Source organism: Oncorhynchus mykiss, chromosome 5 (assembly GCF_013265735.2).
Source record: "Oncorhynchus mykiss isolate Arlee chromosome 5, USDA_OmykA_1.1, whole genome shotgun sequence".
In the NCBI taxonomy this organism is placed as follows: domain Eukaryota; kingdom Metazoa; phylum Chordata; class Actinopteri; order Salmoniformes; family Salmonidae; genus Oncorhynchus; species Oncorhynchus mykiss.
Genome location: NC_048569.1, coordinates 100,178,408 through 100,191,519, shown reverse-complemented (window position 1 = coordinate 100,191,519; position 13,112 = coordinate 100,178,408). Strand labels below are relative to the sequence as shown.

Sequence of the window (13,112 nt, the reverse complement as noted above, 5' to 3'; positions counted from 1 at the left end):
CTCCAGTAGAATAAAATACATCCCTCCATCTCTCCTCTAGTTTAATAAAATACATCCCTCCATCTCTCCTCTAGTTTAATAAAATACATCCCTCCATCTCTCCTAGTTTAATAAAATACATCTCTCCTCTAGTTTAATAAAATACATCCCTCCATCTCTCCTCTAGTTTAATAAAATACATCCCTCCATCTCTCCTCTAGTTTAATAAAATACATCCCTCCATCTCTCCTCTAGTTTAATAAAATACATCCCTCCATCTCTCCTCTAGTTTAATAAAATACATCCCTCCATCTCTCCTCCAGTAGAATAAAATGCATCCCCCCATCTCTCCTCCAGTAGAATAAAATACATCCCTCCGCCTCTCCTCTAGTTTAATAAAATACATCTCTCTAGTAGAAGATTAAAATGGCTTGAAAAAGAACAAACCTGAGTGTTGCTGGACTTAACTACGGGAGGCTGGTGAGGGTAGGGCGGCTCATAGTAATGTGAATAGTATGAAACCATGATTTTAATGTGTCGATACCATTCACTCCAGCCACCCGTGGACTTACCATCCATATTTCCCCAGCCAATAGATACTGCAGATTTGGTAACTGTGCTATAGTGAAGTAAGGTTCTCTGCTAGGTAGTACAGGCTGTATGCATTGCAGGTAATGCAGCAGATGTTACACAGCGAAGACAACAGTCTGTAAAGCCACAGCTGACCAGACAGACGCCTGTATCTACCGTCTGTCTCACACAGCTTGGCGTAAGCCTCCCTATTGGTAGATAGACCAATGTCCTGGCCCAATCCTTGTGCTTGCTCCATTAGATGCATGTCTTCCATTATCTCTGATGTCATCTGACCGAACCACTGGGCGTTGACCGCTGCTACCGACACACACAGGAAGTATACCCCAATCTACAGCGAGAGAGACAAAGTGTATCAATGTATGAAAGCAGCTGCATAGAGGAATGAGTCCCTGACAAGGTTAGAGATCTGGGGGAGAATCTCAATTTCATTCTCGTCTCCTCAAAACCCATTGAGAGAGCCAGAGGTCCCTCCCTTCGGACCTTCTCCAATGGGTTATGAGGTGAGGATTCTCGCACGGTCAGGACTCCTCATGCACCTGGAAGGTCTCCCTGGGAGAATCTGTTGCATACTTCATGTCCTCTCCTTTTCATAACCCATTGGAAGAGAAGGTCTGAAGGGAGGGACCTCTGGCTTTCTCATCCAATGGGTTTTGAGAAGGAGATGAGTATGCAATTGAAATGTTCCTTGTCATCTAGCAGGGTGGTAGGGTCAAGGGTTCAAGTTACCTGGAAGGCCTCTCTGTCATCTAGCAGGTCTGCAGGGTGGTAGACAGCGAACAGCGTCAGGTTGAGGAAGGCACAGAGAGAGCCCAGGTGAAGGTAGAACGGAACCAGTCTGCTCTGGATCAAACCAAATGTGTGTCTGTTCAGGTGGCTGTCCATCACAAAGCCTGATCAAAAACACACAGGAGCCCTATAGGAGTACTGTCCATCATACACACCCTCTCACAGGGTTAAGGGGATCAGAGGTCAAGTTACTTACTTGATATGCAGGTAAACCAGATCTGCATGCCCCAGTAGGTGGACAGCAGCACCAGTTGCAGCAGTTTGGCAGAGAGGCTGGGATCCCCTTCAGTGGTCATTGTCAGTCCAGCCGTCTCCTTCCACCTTTCTCTCTGCCTGGATCCCTGTAAGCAGACACACAGGGTTATTTCTCTCTGACCCTGTCCCCCCACTAAGTCACGAGCAGTAGCAGGTTACTGGACCAGAGGTGAAAGTCTAGTTTCAGAATAACAGCAATGTACAACTAGCTAGCTACTCAACTTAACTCTGTTTCCCTTGTATCTATAAGAATCTGACTACATGTTAATTACATTCTCTAGTTTGGAACGTGGCAATGTCTTGGAAAACGCACCTCAATCCAGTGATGGGAGATGTCAGTGTACTAATTATGCCAACTGACAAATCAAGATGATTAAAAACGAGGAGCATTACAATGAAACCTTTTTATTGATCTAGTCACTGGTGCTTCCTGCTTTAATTTTCGTTTGTAAGCAGGACTCAGAAGGATAAAGTCATGGTCAGATTTTCCAAATGGAGGGCGAGGGAGAGCTTTGTACGCGTCTCTGTGTGTGGAGTAAAGGTGGTCTTGAGTGTTTTTCCCTCTGGTTGCACATGTACCATGCTGATAGATATTAGGTCAAACGGATTTGAAGTCCCCGGCCACTAGGAGCGCTGCCTCTGGATGAGCGTTTTCCTGTTTGCAAATGGCGGTATACAGCTCTTTGAGTGTGGTCTTAGTGCCAGCATCGGTCTGTGGTGGTATGTAGACAGCTACGAAAAATACAGATGAAAACTTTCTAGGTAGATAGAGTATCTCATGATAAGCTGTTGATCACACTACCTCAGACAGGCAAAACCTTGAGACTTCCTTAGATATCGTGCACCGGCTGTTGTTTACAAATATACATAGACCGTCACCCGTTGTCTTCCCAGAGGCTGCTGTTCTATTCTGCCGATGCAGTGTATAACCCGCCAGATGCATGTTATTCATGTCGTTGTTCGGCCACTTCTCAGTGAAACATAAGATATATGTGCTTTTAGCATGTCCAATTTATTTTCCAGAGATTGTACGTTGGCCAGTAGTACGGATGGCAAGGGCAGATTAGCCAATCATCTTCAGATCCTCAAGGCACCCCGATATCTTTTCCGTCTCTTATCTCCTGTGAATGACGGGGATGGGGGCCTGTTCAGGTGTCTGGAGTAAATCCCTCTTGTCTGACTCATTTAAGAGAAATTATTCGTCCAGTTCAAGATGGGTAATCGCAGTTCTGATTTCGATAAGATATTTTTGTCATACGAGATGGTAGCAGCAACATTATCTACAAAATAAGTTACAAACAATGCTTAGAAAACAAACAAAATAGCACTGTTGGTTAATTAAGAGCCCATGAAACGGCAGCCATGCTCTCCAATGCCATCTTACATTTATGTAAATGTAATATTTGTTTATTTTATTAGCAAACATTTCTAAAAACCTGTTTTTGCTTTGTCATTATGGGATCTTGTATATAGATTGATGAGGGGAAAAACAAAAACAATTTCATCAGTTTTAGAATATGGCTGTAACCTAACAAAATGTTGGAAAAATTCAAGGGGTCTGAATACTTTTCCAAAGGCACTGTACGCTGCTGCTACTGTTCATCTATCCTGTTGCATAGTCACTTTATCCCTACCTACAGTACCAGTCAAAAGTTGACACACCTACTCATTCAAGGGTTTTTATTTTTAATATTTTCTACATTGTAGAATAATAGTGAAGACAAACTATGAAACAACGCAGTAACAGAAAAGTGTTCAGTCAAAATATATTTCGTATTTCAGATTCTTCAAGGTAGACATCCTTTGACAGTTTTGCACACTCTTGGCATTCTCTCAACCAACTTCACCTGGAATGCTTTTCCAACAGTTCCCACATATGCTGAGCCTTTGCTGGCTGCTTTTCCTTCACTCTGCGGTCCAACTCATCCTAAACCATCTCAATTGGGTTGAGGTCGGGTGATTGTGGAGGCCAGGTTATCTGATGCAGCACTCCATTACTCTCCTTCTTATAGTCCTTACACAGCCTGGAGGTGTGTTGGGTCATTGTCCTGTTGAAAAACAAATGATAGTCCCACTAAGACCAAACCAGATAGGATGGCGTATCGCTACAGAATGCTGTGGTAGCCATGCTGGTTAAGTGTGCCTTGAATTCTAATTAAATCACTGACAGTGTCACCAGCAAAGCACCATCACACCACCACCTCCACGCTTCACGGTGGGAACCACACATGCAGAGATCATCCGTTCACCTACTCTGCATCTCACAAAGACACAGCGGTTGGATCAAAAAAACCTCATTTGGACTGATCAGACCAAAGTACAGATTTCCACTGCTCGTGTTTCTTGACCCAAGCAAGTCTCTTTATTAGTGGTTTCTTTGAAGCAATTCACGCAGTCTCCTCTGAACAGTTGATGTTGAGATGTGTCGGTTACTTGAACTCTCTGAAGCATTTATATGAGGTGCAGTTAACTCTAATGATCTTATCCTCTGCAGCAGAGGTAACTGGGTCTTCCTTTCCTGTGCCGGTCCTCATGAGCCAGTTTCATCATAGCACTTGATGGTTTTTGCAAATACAACTTAAGAATCTTTCAAAGTCCTTGAAATTCTCCAGATTGACTGACCTGCATGTCTTAACATTCTGTATACTCCCCTTGTCCTAAGGGTAAAAAAAATGACCCGCCTTCACTAAATCCCAAATCTATTTTGCATGAAGAAACAACCCGTCATTCTTCAAACTTTGAATATCTGGGTTTTCCGTCTACACCACTCGGTTTTTTTTAACACACCTATCAATAGTTCTTTACTAAAGTAGAGTTGTATTATTATTTATTGCTTAAGGTACTGCATAGGTGTAAACTTGTGTGCAAGAGACAGCACTTGTATTGCCTAAGAAAGAAGCAGAAATGTGAAAAAGTAGTCTTGATTGCATTTTATTGAAGGGAAACAATAAGTCTTGAACTTTTTTGGCAACATAGTGATACTGTACAATGAGGAATTCAACTACAAAATACTAGTCTTCTCAAATTTTTTAACCATTGCCCCCACCCACAAGGTGTATAAACAATAAATTAGAACAAACTAGATACAAAACAAAAATGTGAACATAAATCAATGAACTCTACTTAGCAGATGTAGGAAAGTGTGTGTGCATGGACTTAGCAGATGTAGGAAAGTGTGTGTGCATGGACTTAGCAGATGTAGGAAAGTGTGTGTGCATGGACTTTGCAGATGTAGGAAAGTGTGTGTGCATGGACTTTGCAGATGTAGGAAAGTGTGTGTGCATGGACTTAGCACATGTAGGAAAGTGTGTGTGCATGGACTTAGCACATGTAGGAAAGTGTGTGTGCATGGACTGTGCAGATGTAGGAAAGTGTGTGTGCATGGACTGTGCAGATGTAGGAAAGTGTGTGTGCATGGACTCAGCACATGTAGGAAAGTGTGTGTGCATGGACTTAGCACATGTAGGAAAGTGTGTGTGCATGGACTTAGCACATGTAGGAAAGTGTGTGTGCATGGACTGTGCAGATGTAGGAAAGTGTGTGTGCATGGACTTAGCACATGTAGGAAAGTGTGTGTGCATGGACTTAGCAGATGTAGGAAAGTGTGTGTGCATGGACTTAGCAGATGTAGGAAAGTGTGTGTACATGGACTTAGCAGATGTATTTCTCACATGTGCAGCACATAGTATTTATTTTACAGTCCTTCGGCTCTCCTTTCTTTGAATGTGTGGGGTTACAAGAGCCTTTCCCAGCTGCTCCAGGAACATCCTCTTGTTCCACTTATCAGGCATCCAGGTAGGGTTGATCTTGTTCCATATCACAAATGCATGAGGACACATCAATGATGTTATGGAAGATGACCAGGGGCCAGCGGGCAGTTCCAATCACCTTGTCCACACCTCTTTTGTTGTGGTTGTAGTCCAGGATGATGTCTGGCTTCCTGTCCTTATGATCACCATATTCTTGTTCCTCTTTGCGAGGTAAGAAACTAGAGTGGTGGTGAAGGCAAACTTCGATGAGAAGGCCTCTCTCCCCCTTGTTGTGAGGAGTGCAGGCTTGTTCTTTCTAACTGGGCCAACCATGGTGATCTTCTTCTGGAGCTGCTGGCTGAGTTGATAAGAGGTGAAGAAATTGTCACACGTGACATTGTGCCCCCTTAGTCCATCTGTCACACCAAGCACAACCTGCATCACCTGGTTCTTCTCCGGGCCTCCACTGGTCGGCTTCCCTGTGTAGACTTGCATCTTCCAAGCGTAACTGAATTGTGTGTCACAGGCCACCCATATCTTGACTCCATACTTTGCTGGCTTGCTGGGCATATACTGCCGGACAGGACAGTGACCTTTAGACAAGAGATTACTGTCAGTAATTAGTTTCAGTGTCACAGAAAACAATCACTTAAATCAATGATATTACAGCAATACATAATAAAATTAACAGTGAATCACATTACAGATATGAAAATCAAAATGTACCTCTGAATAGAACCAGTTGCTTTAGGCCCAGGGTTGTAGAGGTATGGCAGACACTCCACCCATTTCTTATGGCTGCCAGTTTTTCTCTCACACCTTGACTCAGTTAACACATTTTAGCATTCTTGAGACCGTGTGAAAGACTGTGGCATCATGGCACGGAAAATCGCCCTTCCACTCTCTGCATCCCAGAGACTACATGTAGCCTCGCCTCGGGACTTATACACACCCGCTAAGATTAGCAGCCCTATGTAGACACGCAGGTCAATCTCATCCATCCTTTTCGAGTTGTCTCCAATTTTGTCATTTCCAGGATGATTTTTTTCGATGGCTGGTGTGAACATGTAGAATGTTGAGGTAATGTCCTGGGCAACTGCATGCCTTGTGGGCCCTGGGGCCATCCTTATGACATTTGTGCTGCCTTCCTGCCCTGGTTGTCATATGGTGAAAAGGACCATGTTATTTTGCTGTTCTTTGACAAAAATGTATCTTTCAGCTTGGGGGATTTCTCCACCTGAAGATGATGCATCGTGCTCTGGGTTGTATTCTTCCCCATCTTCTTTAGATACCTCTAAACCATTGTTTTCTTGTTTCTCCTGGACATCTGAAGAAAATAAAAATCAGATCTACGACCTGTTGGGCACTGAAACGTTGCACTCATGGCTTCAGCAGAGAGAGAACTGGAGGGACTGTCATCTGCAGCACCTTTATAGCCTCTGACTGCATTCACCATTAGCAAACAATGTTTAGTTAGTCTGAAATTGTCTAAGTTCAATCAGTAGCACACAATCTCAATTTCTCATTGTTGGTGTGTAAATTATTTTATAACTACAGGGACAAAAATGACCCTAAGAATCTTTGTACCCTGGTGGTGTACAGCTTTCATGGAAATATGAACAAAGGCAATGTTTCACTTTTTCTAATGTTGGGGTCACTCTAGGAAAAGTCAACTAATTTCAAGTTGAAAAAATACAATTTAGGGGGTTTTCTCTGCTGTTAAACATAGTGGCGGGTCATTTTTGATACTTAAGACAATAAAAGGGTTCCAGTAATGAATGGACTAATTTCTCTTTGCTAATTTGAGTTTGCCATAATATGGACTTGGTCCTTTACCAAATACCTTCTGTACCACCCCTACCTTGTCACAACACAACTGATTGGCTCAAATGCATTAAGGAAAATTCCACAAATTCACATCTGTTAATTGAAATTCATTCCAGTTGACTACATCATGAAGTTGGTTGAGATAATGCCAAGTGTGTGCAAAGCTGTCAAGGCAAAGGGTGGCTACTCTGAATAATCTCACATTTAAAATATATTTTGATTTGTTTAACACTTTGGTTCCATGTGTTATTTCATAGTTTTGATGTCTTCACTATTATTCTACAATGTAGCACATGACTGGTGCTGTATACGTTATGTAAAGTTACATATCGGTACTGGTACCCAGTATATATAGCCATGGTATCGTTAGTCATTGTGTATTTATTCCTCATTTTATTTCATATTTTTCCTCTCTGCATTGTTAGGAAGGGCACGTAATTAAGAATTTCAAGTCTGCAGCGGTTGTTTACAAATGAAATTCGTCTCCCTGATCTCGGAAAAGCCGCGTTGTGACTAGAGAGTAATTAAAGTGTAGTCCGATTCTTACGGCTATTTCCCAACAGCTTTACACTGTTGTGTCCCTTGATTATTTCGACCCCAGAACCATGTGTTGTTGCCATGCTATGTTGTTTTAGGTCTCTATGTAACGTTAGTGGTGCCTCTTGTCGTGATGTGCGTTTTGCCCTATATTTTGCATGTAGGATTAAACCTACATAAAAAATATATATATATTTTTTTATGTAGGTTCAATCCCCGTCCCCGGAAAAAGGCATTTTTTGTAGGCCGTCATTGTAAATAATAATGTGATCTTAACTGACTTGCCTAGTTAAACATGTGGATTTTTTAATCCGTCTGACAGCATATAACATGACTAACTAACTGCAGACATACTTAGCCCGCAAGGTGGTTACAGCATGCTACATAGTTAGGCAGCTAACGTTAGCCGGCAAGCCATTTGATCAGTGTGGGGTGGGGGGGACATAACAAGCCAGCTTCAATGTCACCTTCAACGAACTACGTTGGCTAGCTACTTGTTGTCATGTTTCAAAAGAGGTACTGTAGCTGCTAGCGAACTGCTGCCTGCCTGGCAGCTTAGCTAGCCAATTATGAGAAGTCAAGACAGGCTTGCTAACTAGCCACCTAAATTGTGCAAATTTGTCTAATCGTGCATAAAGATTTCAATAATTTGTAATCAGTGCTTTTCAGGATAACGTCCATTAATCTCTATTTAGGAATTTTTTTTTATTTCAACAGCACCTCAAATAGCTACCAGTTTGTTGCAGTCTTGAAAACGACACCTTTCCTTGCTGACTGGAGACAGAGGCGCTCTTCTTCTTCGTTGGAGATGGGTCTGCGGATACGACTTTAAGGTGCACTGCCACCTACTGTACTGAAGTGTGAGGCCAGTCACGGCCAACCCATCTGAATTATTCTTGTTCGTAAAATGAAAATAAATATTAATAATTGCACCACCAACTAACCCTACACCTATACACCACGATTTCATTAAAAAAACTACACTCATTAAGAGTTTGGACACACCTACGCATTCAAGGGTTTTTCTTTATTTTTTACTATTTTCTACATTGTAGAATAATAGTGAAGACATCAACTATGAAAGAACACATATGGAATCATCTAGTAAGCAAAAAAAGTGTTAAACAAATCCAAATATATTTTAACGACCCTAGGCCGCTACAATATTTTATATTTGAGATTATTCAAAGTAGCCACCCTTCGCCTTGATGACAGATTTTACAGTGTTCGGGAGCTGCCAAGTAGCAAGCCTATATTGGAGTCCAGAATAGCGACACTGCCCTCTGGTGTTTAAATTAAGAACTGTCATTGAACCCATTGAAAATAGGCGATCTCAGCGGAGAAAATATTGTAAAACATATTTTTTTAAACGACGAAATAGAACAAACGTAAAATTATTACAAATGAGTGCAGAGAATGAAGAAATTGCAGAAACTTCTGAAATGGAGAAAGTGAGGAATTAGATGAAGGAATACAAGGAATGAGGAAACAAAAAAATGTATGTAGAAAATGGCAACCATTGGTCGAGTACTAGAGTTTGAGGCTACAAAAGAGGATTTTGATTCCCATTTAGAGCGTTTTGAGCGTTGGCTGGATGCAAATTAAATCAAAGATGGAAAGAAAGCAGACGTATTTCTCAGTGGTTTGGGTCCAACTGAGTATGGATTGCTGAAAGGTCTCATTGAACCAATAAATGCAGTGGAGTTGACCTATGCAGGTCTGGATATTTATGGATTTTTTTTGATTGCTCTAAGACCCACATTGGTGTCAATGTTGGTATACAAGGAGTCAATATCAATTGAAAAAAACACAGTTTCTTGAGGCACACTCATTTATTTCAATTCTGTCACAAATTCATACGTATCTTTAATGAAGCTTTGATGTTTCCGTGACAGAGGATTTATTAACTAATCTAAATACTCCGCTATTCTATATGATTCAGAACCACAATCCAATACAATTGGCCTACCACATGGAACCTCTGAAGGAATGGTCCAAGCCTCAGGAGGTTTGTGGATTTTAGGCAACAAATTAAATTGTCTGGGGCGCGGGGTATCTGGTCCATATAGGTAAAACATTTGTGTCTGTAATGTATTTATTCTCATAAAGTTCCCCTATAATCTGCCTCATTTTTCTCTGGGTCTCCTGTTGCAATGAATGAGTCAGTGGTCTATAATGTTTAGAATTACTCAATTGCCTATTCGCCTCTGTCAGATACTGGGTTTTATCCAATATAACAATCTTTGATCCTTTATCCGCTAGTTTTATAACTGTGTTTGAATTCTTACTTCAGGAATTTAAGGAATTCCGTTCTTGTTTTGTAAGATTATCGTTTCCTGCCATATAGAACCTAAATGTACTAAAGGAAGTAGAGTCGCTTTGAATTAAAGTCTGCATCGTATTAGACACTCCCTGTAGCTTAGGCTCCCAGTGTGATGGACCAATAAATAGTACTCTTTGGTTGTCAGTATTATAACTAAAATGATCAGGTCATTTTAATTTTCTATGGTAAGTTTGCAGATCCCTCCTGAGCTCCATACGATCGATCTTAGCGGGTGTCGGAATAAATATAAGGCCCTTCTCCAGAAGTTGCTGTTCTGCCGCTGTAAGTCTAAAAGTAATCGATAAATTCAGTACATTAGAGTGCTGGGGAGTAATACCAATACACTCTTCCCCTCTTAATAGTTTAACTTGTCTAGCCAGTAATTTAAAATGTTAACAGCTGTATCTGGTCTCCAATGTATTGGATCATCCTGCATTGTGTGAAATCTAAGTTTATTCAGATCCAATAGTTCCCTACAATATTTATAAATATACTTGTTCAATTGATTCAGTACCTCCTGTTTTTCCCATGAAAGCTCATCCGAAAAATGTATGATGGGAACATAAACCTGTGCATGAGGAAAAACTTCAGTTTTATTCAGTAGTGGTGTACTGCTGGTTCAAGCCGTTAACAAGACCCATTGATAGAACAACCTTCTGTGTGTTTTGCTGTTTCTCCCGCTTGCCTATCACTCCTGCAATATTTCTGAAGGTTGCTCACGGAAAGCTATCTATCTGTGTATAGTGTCAGTTAAACTAGGAATGCTTGCAAGGTTGGATTCCCCAATAAAAACAACAGGCTTTGTAATCTCTAGAACCTGTGATCCAGAAACGGTTTCAGTTTCAGGATCACAGGTTCTAGAACAGTTTCTATCCCTAAACTGTGTCAGTTTCAGGATCACAGGTTCTACAACAGTTTCTATCCCTAAACTGTTTTCATCAGACTTTTAGGACATGACTGAACCTTTTTTTATTTTAGGATCTTAACACTTTACATTTTTATTGACGTTCTTATGATAGATTTGACTGTTTAACTTGTATGTACCACAGGAAGTTGGTGGGACCTTAATTGGTGAGGACAGGCTAAGTTACAGGCTAGGTTAAGATTAGGCGTGGGGTTTGGGGAAAGGTTAAGGTTAGGTGTGGGGTTAAGGGAAAGGTTAAGGTTAGGCGTTGGGTTAGGGGAAATGTTAAGGTTAGGCGTGATGTAGTGGAATATGTGGCATGGTTTCCATGTGTTTGATTCCATTTTCTTCGCTCCGTTCCAGCCATTATGAGACGTCCTCCCCTCAACAGCCTCCACTGGTATGTACTGTCCTGTATGTGAGAGAGCTCCAACAAGGAATTCTAAAGTATGTTGTATTATTAATACCTGCAAATGGCAAATAAACCACTTGAACTCCTTATGAATGTCTGCAGCCGACTAGGCTGTTGCCATCTGACAAGCGCTGAAAATATTACAGGAATAGTCTGCAAATGTTGATGAAGACTCAAAACAACATGCACTCAAAACACTCAAAACAACATGCACTCAAAACACTCAAAACAACATGCAGTCTTTCCACAAGACTCCCATGAAGTTATAGTGTGACGTTAAAGTGACATACTGCACTTGTTTTATACTGTTTTAGATGTATCCTCTGTTTAAACATTTAAACTCTTACAATAACACCGGTAAAATACCAATGGGATCATTTGTTGTCTTTTATGGGTTAGAGTTAGGGTTAGGGGTTAGGGTTAGGGGTTAGGGTTAGAGGGTTATGGTTAGAGGGTTAGGGGTTAGGGTTGGGTAAGGGTTAGGGTTCGGTTAGGGTTAGGGAGTTAGGGGTAGGGGTTAGGGTTAGGGTTAGGGGTAGGGTTAGGGTTAGGGTTAGTGAATATAATTGTGTTTCGTTTCAACTAGTTAGTTTTACGGTGCACAGGCCTATCTCCTGTTTATCCCTCCCATTTCTGATGATCTAATATAATAGGTGTAGTACTTAAAAAGGCCCGTAGATGTCCTCCTAGGATCATAAATTAAACTGAGGTAGGCTCCAAGTTGCCTCTTTTTCTGGGTGGCAGTGCAGAAGTCAATGTGGTGAGAGATTCATTCAACCATAGTGTTGTTAAATATGAACATAAACACCATATTGTGCATTTAAATGGTTTTACTGTTTTGCTAAAGGAAAGGAAAAACCTAAAAGAGGAAGTGCCAAACTAAAACCAAACAAACCATAAATATATAGAGAGTAAAAATAAAATATGAATAAAACCATGTTCTTCTCCATCCATTTTCCTGTCTGTTAAAACCCATTTTCTAAAACCTCTCGTTCAGGCCATTTGGCGTTATTGTCTGTAGGTGCTGGATCCACTCCTGTTCTACCCTCCTTCGCTGCCCACAGGTCCAGCCTATATGTGACTGTAACCCTGATATGGTAAGGTGAGTGATGGGGTGCTCCTGGAAGTGGGTTATGAGTTCCGTTTGTAGGTGTGCCCTTTTAATGTTATACAGGTTGTGACGGCCCTGAATTATTCTGAACCGTCTCAGTGCTTCTCCTTCCAATAGGGTGCTTTCCCTTTAATTCCCAATTAAATAGCCAGCATCAGCTGCGCAAAAGGGGGGTTGTGATGGAGACGTGACTGAGGATGTGTTCCCGAAGCTTCTCTATTCCGGTTGTTTTGTTGCTGTTAAACGTGTGTTTTGTAGCCTGAGAGAGTTTACCCAGGATCGGATCCACTCTTTGCGTCCGTGGACTACACCTCTCCGTTCTTCGTGGCCTTTCTCCGCTGGAGATCTATTGGCGGATTGGATTGTCTGACTGACCGACTGACTACCACCTTTTTGTATACGGTATTTCATTTGTTTTGATATGATGTATACGGTGATGATTTATGTAGTTAGATGTAGTTGAGGACTTACTAAGAACTGATACGCTTTAAAGTTCTGTGGTAAAATTATTGTTATACTGATTGTATGATTTAATACTGGGTTTACGCTACACGGAATGAACGGACAAACATTGCGTGACAAAAGTCACTTGAGTTCACTGAACTCCTTTACCGGGCTGGACTCTTTTTAGTCCC

The 13,112-nt window shown here is 41.4% G+C and overlaps 1 protein-coding gene across 5 annotated transcripts; it reads right to left on the bottom strand.

The window, feature by feature from the left end:
• Window positions 1-354: 354 nt before the first annotated feature.
• Window positions 355-8,593, bottom strand: si:ch211-121a2.4 (transmembrane protein 205). 5 transcript variants are annotated; one of them, XM_036979016.1, is made up of 5 exons: window positions 8,461-8,571; window positions 6,601-6,690; window positions 1,556-1,700; window positions 1,300-1,463; window positions 355-901 (listed from the first exon to the last, which is right to left on the bottom strand). In XM_036979016.1, the coding sequence occupies exons 2-5, from the start codon at window positions 6,640-6,642 to the stop codon at window positions 599-601; spliced, it is 654 nt and encodes a 217-aa protein (XP_036834911.1). In that variant the 5' UTR covers window positions 6,643-6,690; window positions 8,461-8,571; the 3' UTR covers window positions 355-598. The 5 variants fall into 5 exon arrangements, with proteins under 5 accessions (XP_036834911.1, XP_036834910.1, XP_021460545.1 ...); XM_036979015.1 differs by having other exon boundaries at window positions 8,448-8,555; XM_021604870.2 differs by lacking the exon at window positions 6,601-6,690 and having other exon boundaries at window positions 8,448-8,593.
• Window positions 8,594-13,112: the final 4,519 nt, after the last annotated feature.